At 37.1% G+C, this 19271-nt stretch overlaps 1 protein-coding gene across 1 annotated transcript; it reads left to right on the top strand.

The window, feature by feature from the left end:
* The first annotated feature begins 9430 nt into the window (after positions 1 to 9430).
* Positions 9431 to 11371, top strand: LOC143592785 (uncharacterized). Its single transcript, XM_077072615.1, has 2 exons — positions 9431 to 10832; positions 10911 to 11371. Exons 1-2 carry the CDS (start codon positions 9431 to 9433, stop codon positions 11369 to 11371), a joined length of 1863 nt encoding a protein of 620 aa, XP_076928730.1.
* Positions 11372 to 19271: the final 7900 nt, after the last annotated feature.

Below are 19271 nucleotides of genomic sequence, written 5' to 3'. Positions count from 1 at the left end.
AAACGCAACCTTTAAGGGATTTGAAACAACAGGATCCAAGTTAATCTTGTAATCCATAAAACACAATGAAAATCTACTTTTTGCGTTTTAAGGTAACGATACCTTGGAAATACTATGAAAGTGTGTGTATGTGATCATTTAGGATATTGGTGAATTTTAAACAAGTTAATAAATAAACATGCGATATGAACAATTAGATAGAGTAAACACGTATGAACACACGTATAGGATCCTAAGCATAGCAATTCTAGGTCGTTACGTCTAACCACCTATCTTAATTGTCATGGCTCTGATACCAATCTGTCACACCCCGACCAAAGGCGGCGGAATATGCCGGGGTGCAACGATTGCTCATAAGCGCATGACACTATTTAAAGCGACAATATTTAACAAACTCATTTCATTTCACAACATCGAAAATGTCACATAACCAAATATTCATAACTCAAATACAACAAAATATAACAAAATATAGCAAATCAAATATTGTTCATTTTTGCTAATATCCTAACGGTATTTGTGACGTTTTCTTCACCGAACTCCATAATCAACCTAGATGCAAACCTGTAACATTTCATAAAATAAAGTTTATCAACACAAAGGTTGGTGAGCAATTCATAAGTTTGAACAATAGATATATAGTATGAAAAGCCACAAAACTAGTATACAAAACCATAAATAATAGCTATAAACTTGGATAAATAGTTATTGCTAACAAGTTAGCGACACCCAACTATAAGGGGTTGGCAAATAGTTTAGGATTTTATAGTTATCGTTAATTGCATTACGTTAACGACACCTTGCCATGAGGGGTTGCCAAATGGTCTAGGATTTATAGTTCCACCATCCAAAAGCGATAAACACATAGGCAAATAAGCATAGAACACCAAATCGAGCAATTATTCAAGTAAAGTATACAACAACGTTTGTGGTTTAAGACCCAAGTATAAAACATTTAGTTTAGATAAGATGAAATGTCACCCCCAAAATAAAAGATAGAAAACGGGGTATGAAGTTACTCACATTCAAGTAATAAACTTGAAAGATTGATTATTTGGAGATTTGCCGGAACGACGAGTTTAACGTATGAAGCCTAAATAAAAGAAAGTCTTGGATTTAGAAAGGTTGTCTTGAAGATCTTTAAATAAAATAATTGTTGCAAAAACTAATCAATTAAAGTTCAATGTTTAAAATGTAACTATTTAAGAATTTATAATAATAACCCTTTTAAAAAATGTAAGTTTGCTCAAAACCGGGTTAAAGTATCTAACCTTAATATTTACTTAACCAATGTTAAGTAATAAGGTGGGGAAAATGCTAAAATGCAAGTTCCATTAGGCTAAAGATACTAAAACGGGTTTTTAATGAGTGTTCGGGTTGTCGGTTCGGGTCTTGACAAATGGTCAAACCCAAAGTCAACTTTCCAAAATATTAATTGTTATGAGAACTCATTAAAACATACTAACACTTAACCAAGTATGTAGATCTATCGTTTAGAACTAACAACGCACGTTAAGCGAGTGTTCGGTTTTGTCGGTCCAAACTATGTTATGAGATCAAGTTGGATCCAACTATTCCAAGTACTTAAGAAAATAATTAAAATCAGTTTGTAACTATTTTTTTAAAGAAATATACAAGTCTTGATAGCTAAAAACACACTTGTGTGTCTTAAGCGCGTAAAAGTCGGTATAGTTCGGTTTGGTTCGGTCTCCATCTCACAAATAGTTCATAGATGGTTTCTACATGCCCAAATATCATAGAACTTGTATATTGGTTAATAAATGAAGAAAACTTAAATTTTACAACAAAAAAAGTTAACTACAAGTCTTTTAAGCAAAAGTTTCGGTTTAGTTCGGTTTCCATCTCCCAACGAGTTCATAGATGGATTCCATATGCTTAATATCAAAGAACTTGTAAAAATGATTTTTGAAAACCAAATCTAGCAATAAACATGTTTAAACAACTATTTCAACAAAACTAGTAAACAAAAGTTCGGTTTCCGATTTGGACTAGTTTCGGTTAAACCGAGGTTAGTCTTATACAAACCCACACCATGGAACTTGTAAATAAGATGAACAAACTAAAGGGGTTAGTCATAAGTGATATGTATAATAAGTTATGTGTGTGTAAATATATATCAAGAACACGAAGTCCTCCATCAAGCCTTGCCTTATGACATTCGAAACTTAACCAACCAAAGTCGGTGAAGTAACAGATAAAGGAAACAAGGGGTGTGTATTATATATATGTTGTACCACCATATTCAAGAGTTAGTAATGTTAGATGAACAAGTTAGAATGAAAGACTATAGTTAGTTTGACTTGAGAAGTCAAAACTTCAAGAATACATAAGAAATAACAACCTTGAATCTATGGAGTTTTGAGAGAGTTTTTGGAGATGTAGTAAGAGTAAAATGAAGAAGATTATATATAGGGAAGGAGTGAAGGGTTGCGTATAAAGATTCTTTTATGGTTTGCATAAAATGGGTATGTTTAAATGGTCAAACAATGCATAATATAAAAAAACAATATTTTATATATTTTTATATATTTTAAATGACAAGATCCAATATTTTATATATTTGAAATGTTCGGGTTACAAACGGGTCGGGTTTACATAACAAAAGTGACCCGAAATTGACGAATGTCACAATATACCAGCCCCTAACCCGTAGAATAGGTTTAGACTACAAGACTTGTAATTGTTTCTCCAAATTTTTGTAACCGTATTTTGATTATTAATGGAAAGAAACTTTTTGTCTTGTGAATATTACTTTGTTTGCAAGATATTTCTGAGTTATCTGAAATTTGAATATTTTGCAAGTTGGATAATTTTGATGATGTGGCGGAAAGAGAAACATTAAGAGACAACTGACAGGACGTGTATGACGCTTTTTGACAGCCTGTTCTCACTTTTTCGAATCTCCCGCCTGATGTGTCAATCATCCGACGGTCAGCATTTTCTCTTTCTTCTGGTAATCCGTCAATCACATTTATTGCGATGAGTATAAATAAGTCACGTGTGGCCTCCAATTCATTCTTATCTTTCACTTTTCTTTTCTCTCGAGTATTTAGATCCTGAAACTTCCATATTAACTCTCTTGTTTCTTAATCAATCTATATCGATTTGATGGCTGGTGAAAAGAAAAAACCTCCGGCAATTCATGAAGTTGTCGTAAATCTTAAAGAAAAGGATTATGACGTCGTCATCCACGTATATGGATTAGCGCCCGAGTGGGGGCCAGAACGTCCGACTGACAGTTCAGTTACAACTAATCCTCCGGCGGGAAAAATGGTCGTATATACCGACTTTTTCACGACGGGGAACTTCCGGTTACCCATAACGAAGTTTATGAAGGCCATATTGACGCCCTATGGTCTTCACTTGTCTCAAATTCATCCTCTTGGGATGTTACGTGTTCGTCACTTTGAGTTCTGCTGTCAGGCTCACGTTATTGAACCTACAGTTGGCTGGTTTGCCGTTCTTTATAAGTAAACGAATCGTGACGGATTGTATGGCTGGGCCGCTACCAAGAAGGGTCTGATCGGTACCGAGTGACCGGAGTTTTTATGAGTGGAAACCCAAGTTTTTCTGGGTTCGGGAGGATGCCATTCCATTCACGATGACTCGCCGCAAGGCGAGTGATGCCCCTCCATCCGTCACTGCCACTACTGAGATCAACCTCCCTTGGTATACCACTTTAACCCAGACACCTACGCCCCTGCGGTCGATTCATGAGGGGGGTGTTGGTGCACACGAAGATGAGCCATTTATGGCCATTCCCTAACTTGGAACCATATTTTGAGAAACCTGGTGGTGGTATGTCTTTACTTTATTCTTCCTGATTTTTATTTTATGATCTTAACGACTTCAATCACGCAGGTGAGGGCTCTATTCTTTGCTCCCTTTTGGATAAGGTGGAGAGTTTGATGGTGCGCCGGCCCATTCATCCAAACGAGTCGTCATTTCTTGAACGTACCAGGAGCAATTTTTTGTTCTCCACTCGTCGTGCGGAGGTTGTGGTGTCTGAGGCTATGTTCGAGAAAGGTGAGAAGATCATCGCCGAAGGTGAGGGAATTCTAAAACCTCAACCTCTTACTGTCATGACTCCTAGCGGGGTGATAATACTTCTATCTTCTAGTGAAGAATCATCACCTCATGGTGGAGAATCACTTATTAATACTACAGACTCCCCAAACGTCTTGTCCTCGTCTATAGGTTTAACCCGCAAGCTGGGTTCAAAGTCAATCGCAGACTCGGTAACGGGTGACGAGGGTGATCACCAAACGATTGGTGATTCCGACGTTGAGGGGGAGGTTAAAGCTATTTGTGCGGTTGTTTCCAAGGCAGTTGGTAAGCGTAAAGTTCAACCTACTAAGGCTGCTCCTTCCAAGAAAGCAAAGAAGCAAAAACCTGCCAACTTGGAAACCCGTCTTCACCAGCTTGATTCTGAAGACATTTCCTTGGGTATGTTTAACGCTTTTCGAATTTATCTGCTTACTATCAATCAAACATATGTCTAATGTACTATTTGACGTTGTACAGTAGCCCTGAAAGACTTTTCTAAGGGCGTTTCAGGTCTGAAGAGCTCATCTTCACCACTGCCTCCGTCTCCACCATTCTCTCCGCCTAAGATCGTTCAAGAACTGATCAATGTTGCGGATGATTCCCCTCTGAAGGGTAAGGAAGTTGGTAATACGGATGAGTTTAATATGTCACCTTCCTTCAACGTTCATCGCTTCAGAGATCAAGGCGGTATTAGCACGTTCGCCTATGGGCGTCAAAACTCTCCATCTCCTCATGAAGAGGATGATGCCCCACATCATCCGTGTTGGACTTTACGTCAAAATACAATGCTAAACGACGTGGATGTATGTTTTGAATATTTGTGGGAAAGCCTCCCCCCCCCCCCCGCAGAGAGGAAGCGATAAAGCCGTCGTATTCGCCAAGAATTATTGAATTCACATTCTTATCATGTGGCGAATACTGTTTCTACTAGCCAGGAGATATGCCGAGACTGGCTGGCGATGAATGAAAAGTGGGATGACCTGGAAATTCAGGCAGCTGAAGCCAAGAAGGAAGCCCTCGGGGCCATGGATGTGGCTAAGGAAAGCCATCATGCCTTGGAGGCGAAGAGGTCTAACCGTCTTGCTTCTGAAGAGGCCAAGAGTGTTCTTCAAAAGCAGTTGGAAGAATAAGCTGAGCTGATAAAAACTCTTCAAGCTGAATCAGCAGCTAAGGACAAGCGTTTGGCCGACCTTGTTGCTAAAAGTCGAGACTAGGCCTTGGAATGTGTTGGTCACAAAATGGAGCTTGTCAGGGCTAAGGCGGACAAGAAGTGGTTGTTGGCGGAAGGAGTTCCCGAGGTATCTATCTTATTTTTTTGTGAATAATCAAATTGTCCATAATTATTTATGTTTAATTATTCCAACAGGCTATTGCCGATGCTCGGGATAGTGACGAGCTTGGGAACTGTGTCGCCATTCTTCTGAATGCGTCCAAACAAGCTGGCCGTCAGATAGGCTTCCAGGAAGGCTACAAATTCGCTTCAGAAGGCAAGCTTCCGGAAGAATATATTCTGCACGGCCAGGATACTGCTTCAATACTTATCCAAAAGACAAAAACTTTTGATTCTTTAAAGTTTTCTCTTGCGGAGCAGATATCTGAGCTTGCGGACGAGGAGGACAGCATAGATCAGCTGAAGGACCTCCTTGGACTTGCTGAGGAAGATGAAGAGGATCAAGATAAAGCGAATAATGATAATGCGGGAGGCAAAGATGCCGCCCCATAGATGTAGATTTATCATTCTTGTAACCATCCTCCCTTTGTAATCTCTTTTAACCAATAATAAGAAGTTTGTTTTGTCCGGTACACTTTGTCTTATTCTTCATAATATAAGTGTTTATTGGATCTTCTTGTTTGTCAGTAAAGGATTACATAGCAACACATATTTACATGAGACTAAAATAAATTTCCATAGATCTGGCATAAGCCGTATTACAAAAAATGAAATTACATAGCATCAGCTAGTCTATTTGGGCACGCAGGCCAAAAATATAAAATAAAAGCGTACATACTATATGTAGTATTTTTTCAACTAAGCCCCTTCCAAGTTCTGGGAATCTCAGTCCCGTCCAATTTTTCTAACTTATAGGCACCTTAAGATAACACTTGTTTGATTTTATAAGGACCCTCCCAAGTTGGGGCCATCTTCATATTCAAAAAAAATTCAAAAGAAGATCACCATACACAAAAGGTGATGAAAGGAGCAAATTTTGTGAACTCAAAAGGCAAGGAAGATTTATCACTTCTCCCGATCAAGTTACATTTGTTTACAATTTCTTTTCTTTTAAACCCATGAACCTTAAACAAACAAACCTTCCACACTCTATCCAAACCAAACACCAACATATATTACCTCCCTGTTTATGCAAACATTTCAATAAGTGGGTGGAGAATGGATCCCTCGACAAGCTTATTTTTCACAAGTTGCATTTTGACAAGAGTGTTCATATATACATACAACATTACATGTATGATCAGATATAAAACCGAGTGTGAGTGAACATTGAACGTGTAATTTTGCATAAAAAGAAACTCATAAATACAAACCATGTTTTCCTATGTCACTCATATATTCATAAGATCTCCGTTGGTTGGGTTGTTCGTGTATCTTTCATCGGGCCACCTTAATTTTTTAGGGATGTTATAACAATTGTCTCGTTATCCTTTACCATTTGGAGAATTTTCATCTTTAGCTTGCTTGAGGACAAGTAAGGTTCAAGTGTGGGGATGTTTGATGTACACAAAATTATACATCTTTTATACATCAAATACGCTCCAATCTATGGTATTTCTTGGGAATTTTAATTAGAAATGATACTTAACTTGTTTAATTTGAATTTCCAGGGATAAATGAGCTAATAAAAGAGAAACGAACAATTTTCTAGAAGAAATGGCGATAAAATGAACTTCCAACGCTAAGCATGCCCCATCCCCAGGAAGACACAGCCCAATGCTTAGTCAGGCACAACCATGCGCTCATTCAGGCACAACCTTATGTCTACCATAACAAAAAGAAAAGTACAATTTGTCATCTAGCAAGGTCAAGCACAGCCATGTGCCCACTTTGGCACAGCCCGATGCCTAACATGATGGAAGCAAAAAGTACTGTTGTCGGCCAACAAGGGTTCACACAGCCCATGCTTGAATTGGCACACCCGATGGTCAAATGTGTGCACATGCTTCAAGTACAAAGATATTCTGTCAGAGATTTGGGGACCAGCATGGGCTGTGCCGAATTTGGCAAACCCTGTGCCTCCTGCAGCAGTTTGCCTATAAATTGGTCTTTTGTGTTCTCTTCTTCACACACACCGAATTACATACACAAAAACACTCCCTTATCACCATAATTCCAGAAGATTGAAGGCAAGAAGAAGCTCTTGAAGATCCATACAACATCAAGAAGGAGTACTAGCATTCACATAATCATCTAGTTTGGTTCTTGGGTTAGATTATCTTAAAGTCAATTATGAATGCTTTGTTCTTTTATTTTGATGTATATTACATTATTATCATGAGCTAAACTCTTCTTATCACCTTAACTTATGATGAAACTTGATAACTTTTGATGGTTTGAAATAATATATGGTAATTTTATGTTGAAATAATGATTAATTCTTGGTTATCCTTTGATGAAATATTGTATTTAAACAATTGAAATTAATATACAAGAATTATAAATGGTATGTCTTGTTATGTTGAAAGACTCTTGATTTTATCATTTATTTATAAATGTTGTTCTTGCAACTTTATAACTTTTAATCTAGAAATAGTTAAAATAATTCTTGCATGTTAACATGAAAATTGGTTAAACAGATATCCTCATGTTTAGATTTGAAAAGATTGAACATTTGTTATGAATTGATATTCTTGTTAAGTAATATTATAAGTATTTTGTTAACACAACTATTTTGATATTACACTTGGGTCGAAAATTCATAAATTAATGGAATACTTGAACTTTTTCTACTTTAATCAACCATAGGTGGATTAGGTGTTTTTCATGTAATCTTTCCGAACGGTTGTTAGATTTGAGTTTCGTAATTGAATGATAATCTATATCCTTAAATTTCAACATAAAAGTTCACTTACAATTATGATTTGAGGTGATTAGTTTGTATAATCCATACTAGTTTTCCAAAAAATCAAAGGAATAGTTATCTATAACTAGTGACTACTCTTTTCCATAAACAAATTAAAATAGTGAATTTACCATATATTTGAGTTTACCATCATAAGAAGTCAAGTGGATTCTAAAGTAAGGTGATAGCTTTTAAATCTTGAATCTTTCCATTATCATATTTTTGCTTGCTTTATATCATTGTTATAAGTCACTTTAAAAATTAATTTTAAAAACTAAAACTTTTAAGATATTTCTTACGGTTATTATAAAATGCAAGGATTTAATATTGAAATTTACGTGTCCACGGATTGATACTCGGTTCTTACCGCAACTATATTACTTACACGATTGGTACACTTGCCATTTGTGTGTGTTTTATTAAGTTTAAGTGAAAACCCATTTTTAATACCCGACAAAGTGTGAAAAATATTTAATAAAACATATATATATATATATCACGCACATCAAGTTTTAGGCGCCGTTGCCGGGGACACGGTAAAATTTTAATACTAATCTAAGTTTTTTATTTCAACCGTTGTTAATAATTGTTCAAAAAAATATATTTAAATTTTGTTCATTTTAGTTTATTTAGTTTTAGTCTAAAAAAAAGTAATTAGTTTACTTATTTTTAGTCTAATTAAGAAAAAAAATCTTAGTTTACTTAAAAAAGAAAAAAGAAGAGTTTATTTATTTCCGCTTTACTTATAGTTCACTTTTAGTTGTTTAGTTTTCTTTATATATTTTCTTAGGTAATGAATGTCCTCCACGCCCGCACCTGAGCTTGTTTCACCACTTTCGGAACCCGAACGTCACCTTCACCAAAGGTTACGCAACCGTTCACGTGTAGTATCAGAGACAATCGAAAACTAGGTGTTTGCGGACGTAACTACCAAAGAAAACATGGTGGCACCCAATAACCCAGAAAACGAACCTAACATGAACCAATACGGCAAGCCGACCCTCGAAGGTTATGGAAGTGGCGTGGCACCACCAAAAATCACGGAACACTTCGAAATCAAATTCAGCACCATTCATATGGTGGAAAACTCTGTTCAATTCCATGGGCTTCTCGATGAAGACCCATTATCTCATATATCTCGATTCTTACGAATATGCGGTACTTTCAAAATTGAAAACTGCTCTGAGGACCAAATTAGGCTCAAGATTTTTCTCTTCTCCCTTCGAAGCCATGCCTTGGATTGGCTAGAATCACTGCCATCTGGCACAGTTACCAATTGGGACTAGATGGTAGAGAAGTTCCTCTTGAAATACTTTCCACCAGACAAAAACATAAAGTACCGAGCCAGCATCACCGGATTCAGAACCGACGAAGATGAGTCATTGCACGCAGCCTGGGAGAGGTACAAGAGCTTGCTAAGAAGATGTCCACACCATGGGCTGAACAAATGGCTCCAAGTCCAAACATTCTTCGACGCCCAATCAAGCCAAAACAAGCAGGCAATCGACCAAATTGCTGGTGGGGATCTCGGAACCAAATCTCCAAACAAAGCATTCGAAGTTCTAGAGAAAGCAGCCAAGAAAAGCTTCGCTTACAACCCACCAAGGTCCAGACCATCACACAAGGGTATGCACCAAGTTGACTCCAACACTTTTGTCATAGCGCAATTCGAAGCACTCTCAAAGAAATTTGAGCAACTACAAACAGAGTTGGTGAAGGCCAAGAACAAGTGTGACACTTGTGGGGGAGAACACAAAACGAACTATTACCAGCAGAGCATGATGGTTGAAGAAGTCGATTTCGTAAGCCGACAAAACAACTCCTACGGGAATTCATACAACCCTGGTTGGAGGAGTCATCCTAATTTTAGCTGGAAGGATGGAGCAAACAACCAAGCACCACATGGGTTTGAAAAACGTCATTTCAACCAAAACCAAACCTACCAACCCAAGCCTCAATACCATAACCAAGAGCAAAGTACCAGTCAACAAACAACCAACGAAACCACAACAAATAGTCTTCTAACACAATTGTTGGCTAACACTGAAACTGCAAACAAAATAGTTGAGAAAAGGAACCGACTAACCGAAGAGAGATTCCAAAAGAATGAGATAGAGCTAAGGAATCAGAGGGCACACTTGCAAAACATTGAGAATCAAGTGGGGCAACTTGCTCAACTATTCTCTGAAAGACAACTAAATGGCCTTCCAAACAACACAGTAAACAACCCGAATGCAGCTGTAAATGCAGTCACTTTGGGGAGTGGCAGAACCACTATGGTTACCGAACCAACCTCAGAACCAATGGCCATGGAAAAGGAGACTGAGATTCCTGAAGAGGTGCAAGAGAGGCTAGTCCCAGCAAGTACCGCACAACCAAAGGAACTAGTCAGAACCTATATTCCTCCAATTCCTTATCCAGCGCGTTTGAAGAAAGAAAGGTTGGAGGCTCAATACGGAAAATTCCTCGAGCTATTCAAGCAACTCCACATCAACATTCCATTCGTTGAAGCACTTTCACAAATGCCAAAATATACCAAATTTTTGAAAGATGTTCTTACCAACAAAAGGAAGTTGGAGGAGTTATCTCATGTCACGTTGAACGAAGAATGTTCAGCCATTCTGCAAAACAAGCTTCCAGAGAAAATGACTGATCCAGGGAGTTTTACTATTCCTTGCCTAATAGGAAGTTTGTCTGTTAGCAATGCCCTAGCCGATCTAGGAGCTAGTATCAATTTGATGCCTTATGCGGTTTTTGCAAAACTAGGGATAGGTGAACCAAAAACCACCCGCATGAGCATCCAGTTAGCCGATCGTTCCATAAAATACCCTCGGGGAATTGTTGAGAACATGCTAGTCAAAATTGACAAGTTCGTGTTCCCAGTAGATTTTGTGATCCTCGACATGGATGAGGACAAGAATGTTCCCCTCATATTAGAGAGACCTTTCCTAGCCACGGCTAGAGCACTCATTGATGTTTGCACGGGCAAACTAACTCTTAGAGTAAATGATGAGCAGGTCACATTCGACATAGGTAGATACATGCAGCACCCACAACACCATGATGATTCACTTTATTGCATCGATGTTATTGATTCTATTGTAAGTTGCCATATGAGGGTTTCTGCCATCTCGAATGTTCTTGATACACAAATTCTTGAAAAACCTATCTCTGAACCCATTCGAGAGGATCACATCGTCGAAGAAGTCATCGATCTGGAGGACTAAGAAACGTCTTCATCGCAAAAATTTTTCGAAGTTGTCGATCTCAAACTTGAAACCAAAGCTAAACCATCCACTAAGGAACCACCAGCCTTGGAGTTAAAAGAACTGCCAGCTCACCTAGATTATGCTTTCTTGGAAGGTGAATCTCAACTCCCTGTGATCATCTCAGCTAACTTGTCGATTGACGAGAAGAAAAAGTTGCTCGATGTTCTCAAACTTCATAAGAAAGCCATTGCATGGAAAATTATGGATATCAAAGGCATTAGTCCTTCTTTCTGCACCCACAAAATCCTCATGGAGGAAGACTACAAACCTGTAGTTCAATATCAAAGGCGTCTGAATCCCAACATGCAAGATGTCGTGAAGAAAGAAGTAATCAAACTCCTTGATGCATGGTTAATCTACCATATCTCTGATTCACCTTGGGTAAGCCCGGTTCAAGTTGTACCCAAGAAGGGAGGAATGACTGTGGTAATGAACGAGAAAGATGAGCTTATACCAATGAGAACTGTCACAGGCTGGAGGGTTTGCATTGATTATCGCAAGCTTAATGACTCCACAAGAAAAGATCATTTTCCACTCCCTTTCATTGATCAAAATTCTTGAATTCTTGTCTGGGAAGATGTTCTATTGCTTCCTTGACGGTTTTTCTGGTTATTTTCAAATTCTCATTGCTCCTGAAGATCAGGAAAAGACTACATTCACATGCCCTTATGGTACGTTTGCCTACCGACGAATGCCCTTTGGGCTGTGAAATGCACCTACTACCTTTCAACGTTGCATGGTAGCCATTTTCCATGAGATGATCGATCACTCAATGGAAGTCTTTATGGACGATTTTTCTGTTTTTGGAGACTCTTTTGATCATTGTCTTAAGAATTTGAAAAAAATGTTGACAAGATGTGAAGAAGTAAATCTAGTTCTTAATTGGGAAAAATGCCATTTCATGGTTCGTGAAGGCATCGTTCTTGATCACAAGATCTCTCAAGCATGACTTGAAGTTGACAGGGCAAAAATCGAAACAATTTCCAAACTCCCACCTCCAACATCTGTCAAAGCAATCAGGAGTTTTCTTGGTCATGCAGATTTTTACCGCCGCTTCATAAAAGATTTTTCTAAAATCGCTCGACCAATGACCCAACTCCATGAAAAAGATGCACCATTTATTTTCTCTTGTGAATGTTTGAAAGCTTTCAACTTTTTGAAAGATAAACTTGTCAATGCTCCGATTATGGTTGCTCCAGATTGGACATTACCTTTCGAAATCATGTGTGATGCAAGCGATTTTGCTGTAGGAGCAGTTCTAGGCCAAAGGAAAGATAAGCATTTTCTCCCAATCTACTAAGCCAGCAAGACTCTCAACGATGCACAAGAAAACTACACAACCACCGAAAAGGAGTTGTTGGCCGTAGTGTTTGCTTTCGACAAATTCAGATCTTATCTTGTTCTTTCAAAAACCATCGTTTACACCGACCATGAAGCCATTCGCTATCTTTTCAACAAGCAAGATGCAAAGCCTCGACTAATCCGTTGGGTCTTGCTACTTAAGAATTTGATATCGAAATTCAAGATAAAAGGGGTGCAGAAAATGTCGCTGCCAATCATCTTTCGCGTTTGGAGTGCTCAGCTTCACATGAACCACTAGGGACTCACATAAATGACAATTCCCCCATGAGGTTCTCATGCACATTCAAACGATTCTGAAAGAAGAAGAAGATGAGTTCCCTTGGTTTGCCGATTATGCAAACTATTTAGCATATGGTATCATGCTAAAAGGTTTAACACACCAGCAGCGTAAAAAATTCTTTTCTGATCTCAAGTATTATTTTTGGGAAGATCCACAACTGTTCAGGATCGGAGCCGATCAAGTCGTTCGTCGATGTGTGTTCGGAGATGAAGCAACCAAAATCCTCCAACATTGTCATGAAGGACCCACAGGAGGACATCATGGGGTCACATCCACCGCAAAGAAGGTGTTTAATGCCGGTTTCTTCTGGCCCACCATTTTTCGAGATGCTTATGACCTTGTAAAATCTTGTGATGCATGCCAACGGGCAAGCAACATTTCTGCACGAGATGAAATGCCTCAAAAGGCCATACAAGTTTGTGAAGTGTTCGATGTTTGGGGGATTGACTTCATGGGACCATTCCCGATTTTGTTTGGAAATCGGTATATCCTAGTTGCTGTCGATTATGTTTCAAAATGGATTGAAGCTCAGGCTTTACCCACCAACGATGCTAGGGTAGTTGTTAAATTCCTAAAAAATTGTTCTCACGTTTTGGTGTCCCAAAAGAACTCATTAGTGACCGTGGAACACATTTCTGCAATGCTCATATGGAAAAAACATTGTTTCGCTATGGTGTCCACCACATCTTTTCAACACCATACCACTCGCAAACCAGTGGGCAAGTTGAAGTCACAAACCGGGGCATTAAGCGATTTCTTGAGAAAACAGTCGGACAAAATCATAAGACTTGGTCTGAAAAGTTAGATGACGCATTATGGGCTTTGCGAACCGCTCATAAAACTCCTATCGGTACCACACCGTTTAGGTTGATTTATGGAAAAGCTTGTCATCTTCCTGTGGAACTGGAGCATCAAACTTACTGGGCGTTGAAAGCCGTTAATCTAGACTTAGTCGATGCGAGCGAAACTCGGTTCATGCAAATTCATGAGCTAGAAGAATTAAGAAATCAAGCTTATGCGAATTCCACAATCTACAAGGAACGCACTAAGTTGTTACATGATAAACGTTTGAAAGAAAACAAAGAATTCAAAATGGGTGATCGTGTTTTGCTTTACAACTCTAGGTTGCGTTTATTTCCCGGAAAGTTGAAGTCTCGGTGGTCGGTCCATACACGGTCCGAAAAGTCTTCCCGTACGGAACCGTGGAAGTAGAACATGATGACGGTAGCAATTTCAAGGTTAACGGCCACCGCCTAAAACATTATCTTGACAGACTAGCCGAGCTAACTTTGGAGGTTGTCCACCTCCATCCCAAAAACGAATAAATAATGCTCCGGTCTCGCCAGGACCCTTAACCAAAAACATGGCACTTGTACATAGTTTTTGCTTAAAAAAAAAAAAAAAAAAAAAAAAAAAAACTCTTTATCGGGAAATGTCTAGACAATTTTCAGCGTGTTTGGGGTACTAGTTGTTCCGTGCCCAGTCTAGACGTTATATTATCTTATTTTTATAACTTTTATTTTTTTGATGTTTGTTTGGATGGTTGTTGCCTCTTTCGTTGAAACATCTACCTGGAAGACAAGTGTGGATTTCGGATGCAGCCCTACGTCGCCGACATATAGGGGAGTTACTTATCATCCTTTCACTACATTTTGTATTGCATTTTTATATATTTTTTCACATTGAGGGCAATGTGAAATTCAAGTGTGTGGAGGGGTTTACTTGAACTTTTGTTTTGTCCAATAAAATATTTTCGAAAAACTCTCCAAATTTTAATTTTTGTGTCAATTATTTAAAAAAGAAAAAATATTATTAATAATAATAAATAAAAGACCGTTAAGCCTTTAATAAATTTTTGACAAAACCAAGGGTTAAGGTTGTTTTTCGAAAAGTGCTCGTACAAACCAACCACCGAATCAACTTTAACTTAATGTGAACACCGAAAATATGGTTTGTATTTCTGAAGAAAAACTTTATGCAAAATGTGGCGTTTAAACCCAATCCCTTCGTTTCCGTGAGCAAAGCTTCAAGCCGTATTACTATATATCATCGGTTACCTTTTGGCGGATTGAGTGAGTCATTTGTTTCGTATGAATTAGAACTTGTTTGGGCATACCTTTCGAGATCCGAACGAAATGTTTGTATAAAGATGGAGGTAATATATTACCTACCCAAAAATTTCCACAAACACCATCACAAACCACATTAACCCTACTCCAAAGAAACATTTTCTTTTACCCAACACAAAATCATCTAACCACATCAACCTCTTCAATTTCAAACAATTTTACACCATTTTACTTCAAGATCAAGTTTCAAGAAGACCAACGGAAGTAAAGACATATGTTTCAGTTGTTGGTCACTATTTTTGTATATCTTCATATTCAAAAAAAAAAATCAAAAGAAGATCACCATACACAAAAGGTGATGAAAGGAGCAAATTTTGTGAACTCAAAAGGCATGGAAGATTTATCACATCTCCCGATCAAGTTACATTTGTTTATAATTACTTTTCTTTTAAAACCATGAACCTTAAACCAACAAACCTTCCACACTCTATTTAAACCAAACACCAACATATATTACCTCCCTGTTTATGCAAACATTTCAATAAGTGGGTGGAGAATGGATCCCTCAGCAAGCTTATTTTTCACAAGTTGCATTTTGACAAGAGTGTTCATATATACATACAACATTACATGTATGATCAGATATAAAATCGAGTGTTAGTGAACATTGTGAGAACGTGTAATTTTGCATAAAAAGAAACTCATAAATACAAACCATGTTTTTGTAACAACTCGATTTTCCCAATTGAGATTTTATTCGTTACCCGACCCTTTTTCCATGTCGGGTTATTTTTGATAAAACATCGCGTTTATCGAGATAGTTAATTATTATAATATTATTGCTTAAATTGTTTATAAATATATATATACAACTTTCAAGATGTTACTATTTCACTCTTAAACTAAACTTTTACCAATTATTGGTTTCAACCTCAACCTACGGGGATTAAAATGTGAATATTATACATATTATTATATTATATTTCTGATCTAGAAACCTATGACCCGCACCATTTACCCGAGACCCGTTTATTGACCCGTTTAACAAACTTGGGTCTCAATTCTCGCTCTAAACTTGGTAATCGAGTCAATCAGTTTGATAATATTGCCTTAATCGGCTATACCGATGCTTTAAATTAAGAAACCAGATCGTATATTATGCATATTGATTATTATTTTCTAACCGACATCACTCGCTATCAATATACATCACATCGTACATAATAATCCAATTAACTGAGCCTGCATCATCTCCACAACCTCGCGATCCAATACCTAACTTGAATTGGATTAGAACATGCTGCTAATATCAAACCCGATGATGTTCTTGGTCGTCGCTTATGTTTTGCCGTCCACCATTGATTTGAGGTACAATCAGGTAATTGAATCTTATAAACAGTTCGCGCTATCATGTTTAATGATAACCCTAACCTTAATTGAACAACTTTTAACGGATTAATCAATTGGGATTTATAGGGTTTTATAATCAATTTGGGGATAAATCTGTTGTTGTATATAAATGATTGATTCTGGATGTTATCAAATGGTCACGCTAGTCTAACTGGTTGTTGTGCGTATGATTGCCTACAGAACCGGCCAGGGGCGCAGGTTCGAGCCCTGGCCAGCCCTGTTTTGGATTTTTATTATTTTTGTTATTTGTTTTAAGGTTTAGTTGTTTAACTAATTACTTATAATTAATAGTAATTATCAAATAAATATTATTTTATTAAAACCGACACTTTGGAGTTAGTGTTTGTTGTTAAATCTCGTAAAAGCTTTCGTTATATATATATGTGTGTGTGTGTGTGTGTTATAAGTATAATTTATATAATACTAAATCAACGTTACTCCATAAAAAACCTGACACCAATATTGGTGTTTTCTCGTCGTTGTACGCCTTTATAAATTTGTTTCGTTATATATATACTAAGTAGATTTCCCTAAAAAGGTTTAAACAAAATATTTATTTACATCTTATTACATATTATATTTAAATAATTACATATTATTATTATTATGATTATCTATTTATTTAAATAATTAAAAGTATATCTCACTTTACATTTAAATAAATCATTTTATTTAATTGGCGTATTTAATTATTTTATTTAGATATTTATATAAATGTATTATATCGTGTATTAGTAGTATTTTATAGATAATAATGCAAATAGTCATCTTAAATAAATGATTAACAATAATGTTTGTTTTGCATAAATAACAACAATAGATTTCCATCGATCAATCAATAACCAATTTTAAATATAACATAACTCGAATCGCATCAAAATCTTAAATCATTAAATCGAATTATATCTTTTATACTTAATTTATATTGTATTATATTTAATCAGGAATCCTTGTCGTTGAATCCCGAAGGGGTTTAACTGCTCTCATCCACACATCCTCATTTTTACTTCACTCATTTAATCAGGTGAATAATCACTCCCCTATTTTACTCGTTTTCATATTGTTTTGGGGACACTTGTGTACCATTTATCAAATTATTTATCTTATTATTTCTCAAACGCAAACTATGATCTTTGTGTTGTGTATCAATTGAATGACTGTTTGTTACTTGCTATTTGCTTACTTGCTTACTTGAATCGCATTCGGAGAGGTCCAACATAATCTCATTATAGTATGATCATACGACCGTCGTAGTGGCCGGAGCCCGATCGCATTGGCAATGGTTTCACCGACACTCATTGCTTGTTGAACACTTTCATTGTTTATACTCACAGATAACAGTTTTGCTTATTTTTACCCTATTATTTATATCATTATATATTATCATTTTGTTTGTGTCAAAACTGGTGAATCTACTCACTCAACATGTGTTGTTGACATATATATATTTTGTACGCGTTTGCAAGTTATAGATTGGATTGCTTATCGAACTGAAGCTCACGTAGAGATGACCTCAGAAAGTTAAACATAAACAAGAATAATTGGTTTTGTATTGTAATTTTCTCTATTTTTGTTTCGTTGACAATTAAAAAATTAATTAGATATTGTCGCTTTACAATTGCATGATAGTACCTTGTGAGCTGTGGAAATCAGCTCACGCCCCGACATTCTCGCCGTAGGTTGGGGTGTGACAGTTTTCCTATGTCACTACATATATTCATAAGATCTCCGTTGGTTGGGTTGTTCGTGTATCTTTCTTCGGGGCCACCTTAATTTTTTAGGGATGTTATAGCTATGGTCTCGTTATCCTTTACCATTTGGAGAATTTTCATCTTTAGCTTGCTTGAGGACAAGTAAGGTTCAAGTGTGGGGATGTTTGATGTACACAAAATTATACATCTTTTATACATCAAATACGCTCCAATCTATGGTATTTCTTAGGAATTTTAATTAGAAATGATACTTAACTTGTTTAATTTGAATTTCCAGGGATAAATGAGCTAATAAAAAAGAAACGAACAATTTTCTAGAAGAAATGGCGATAAAATGAACTTCCAGCGCTAAGCATGCCCCCCCAATGCTTAGTCAGGCACAACCATGCGCTCATTCAGGCACAACCTGATGTCTACCATAACAAAAAGAAAAGTACAATTTGTCATCTAGCAAGGTCAAGCACAGCCATGTGCCCACTTTGGCACAGCCCGATGCCTAACATGATGGAAGCAAAAAGTACTGTTGTCGGCCAACAAGGGTTCACACAGCCCATGCTTGAATTGGCACACCCGATGGTCAAATGTGTGCACATGCTTCAAGTACAAAGATATTCTGTCAGAGATTTGGGGACCAGCATGGGCTGTGCCGAATTTGGCAAACCCTGTGCCTCCTGCAGCAGTTTGCCTATAAATTGGTCTTTTGTGTTCTCTTCTTCACACACACCGAATTACATACACAAAAACACTCCCTTATCACCATAATTCCAGAAGATTGAAGGCAAGAAGAAGCTCTTGAAGATCCATACAACATCAAGAAGGAGTACTAGCATTCACATAATCATCTAGCTTGGTTCTTGGGTTAGATTATCTTAAAGTCAATTATGAATGCTTTGTTCTTTTATTTTGATGTATATTACATTATTATCATGAGCTAAACTCTTCTTATCACCTTAACTTATGATGAAACTTGATAACTTTTGATGGTTTGAAATAATATATGGTAATTTTATGTTGAAATAAGTATT

Source organism: Bidens hawaiensis, unplaced genomic scaffold (genome assembly GCF_021521415.1).
Source record: "Bidens hawaiensis isolate Kalapana, Puna unplaced genomic scaffold, B.hawaiensis_p1.1 tig00041228_1, whole genome shotgun sequence".
In the NCBI taxonomy this organism is placed as follows: domain Eukaryota; kingdom Viridiplantae; phylum Streptophyta; class Magnoliopsida; order Asterales; family Asteraceae; genus Bidens; species Bidens hawaiensis.
This window is presented reverse-complemented; position numbering and strand designations above follow the sequence as displayed.

What these genes read in the sequence shown, in the direction of transcription:
- LOC143592785 (XM_077072615.1), top strand. Translation starts at nt 9,431, where the DNA reads ATGGTAGAGAAGTTCCTCTTGAAATACTTTCCACCAGACAAAAACATA. An exon ending in TATTCCTTGCCTAATAGGAA is followed by an intron (nt 10,833 to 10,910) that starts GTTTGTCTGTTA and finishes TTGCAAAACTAG; the next exon opens with GGATAGGTGAACCAAAAACC.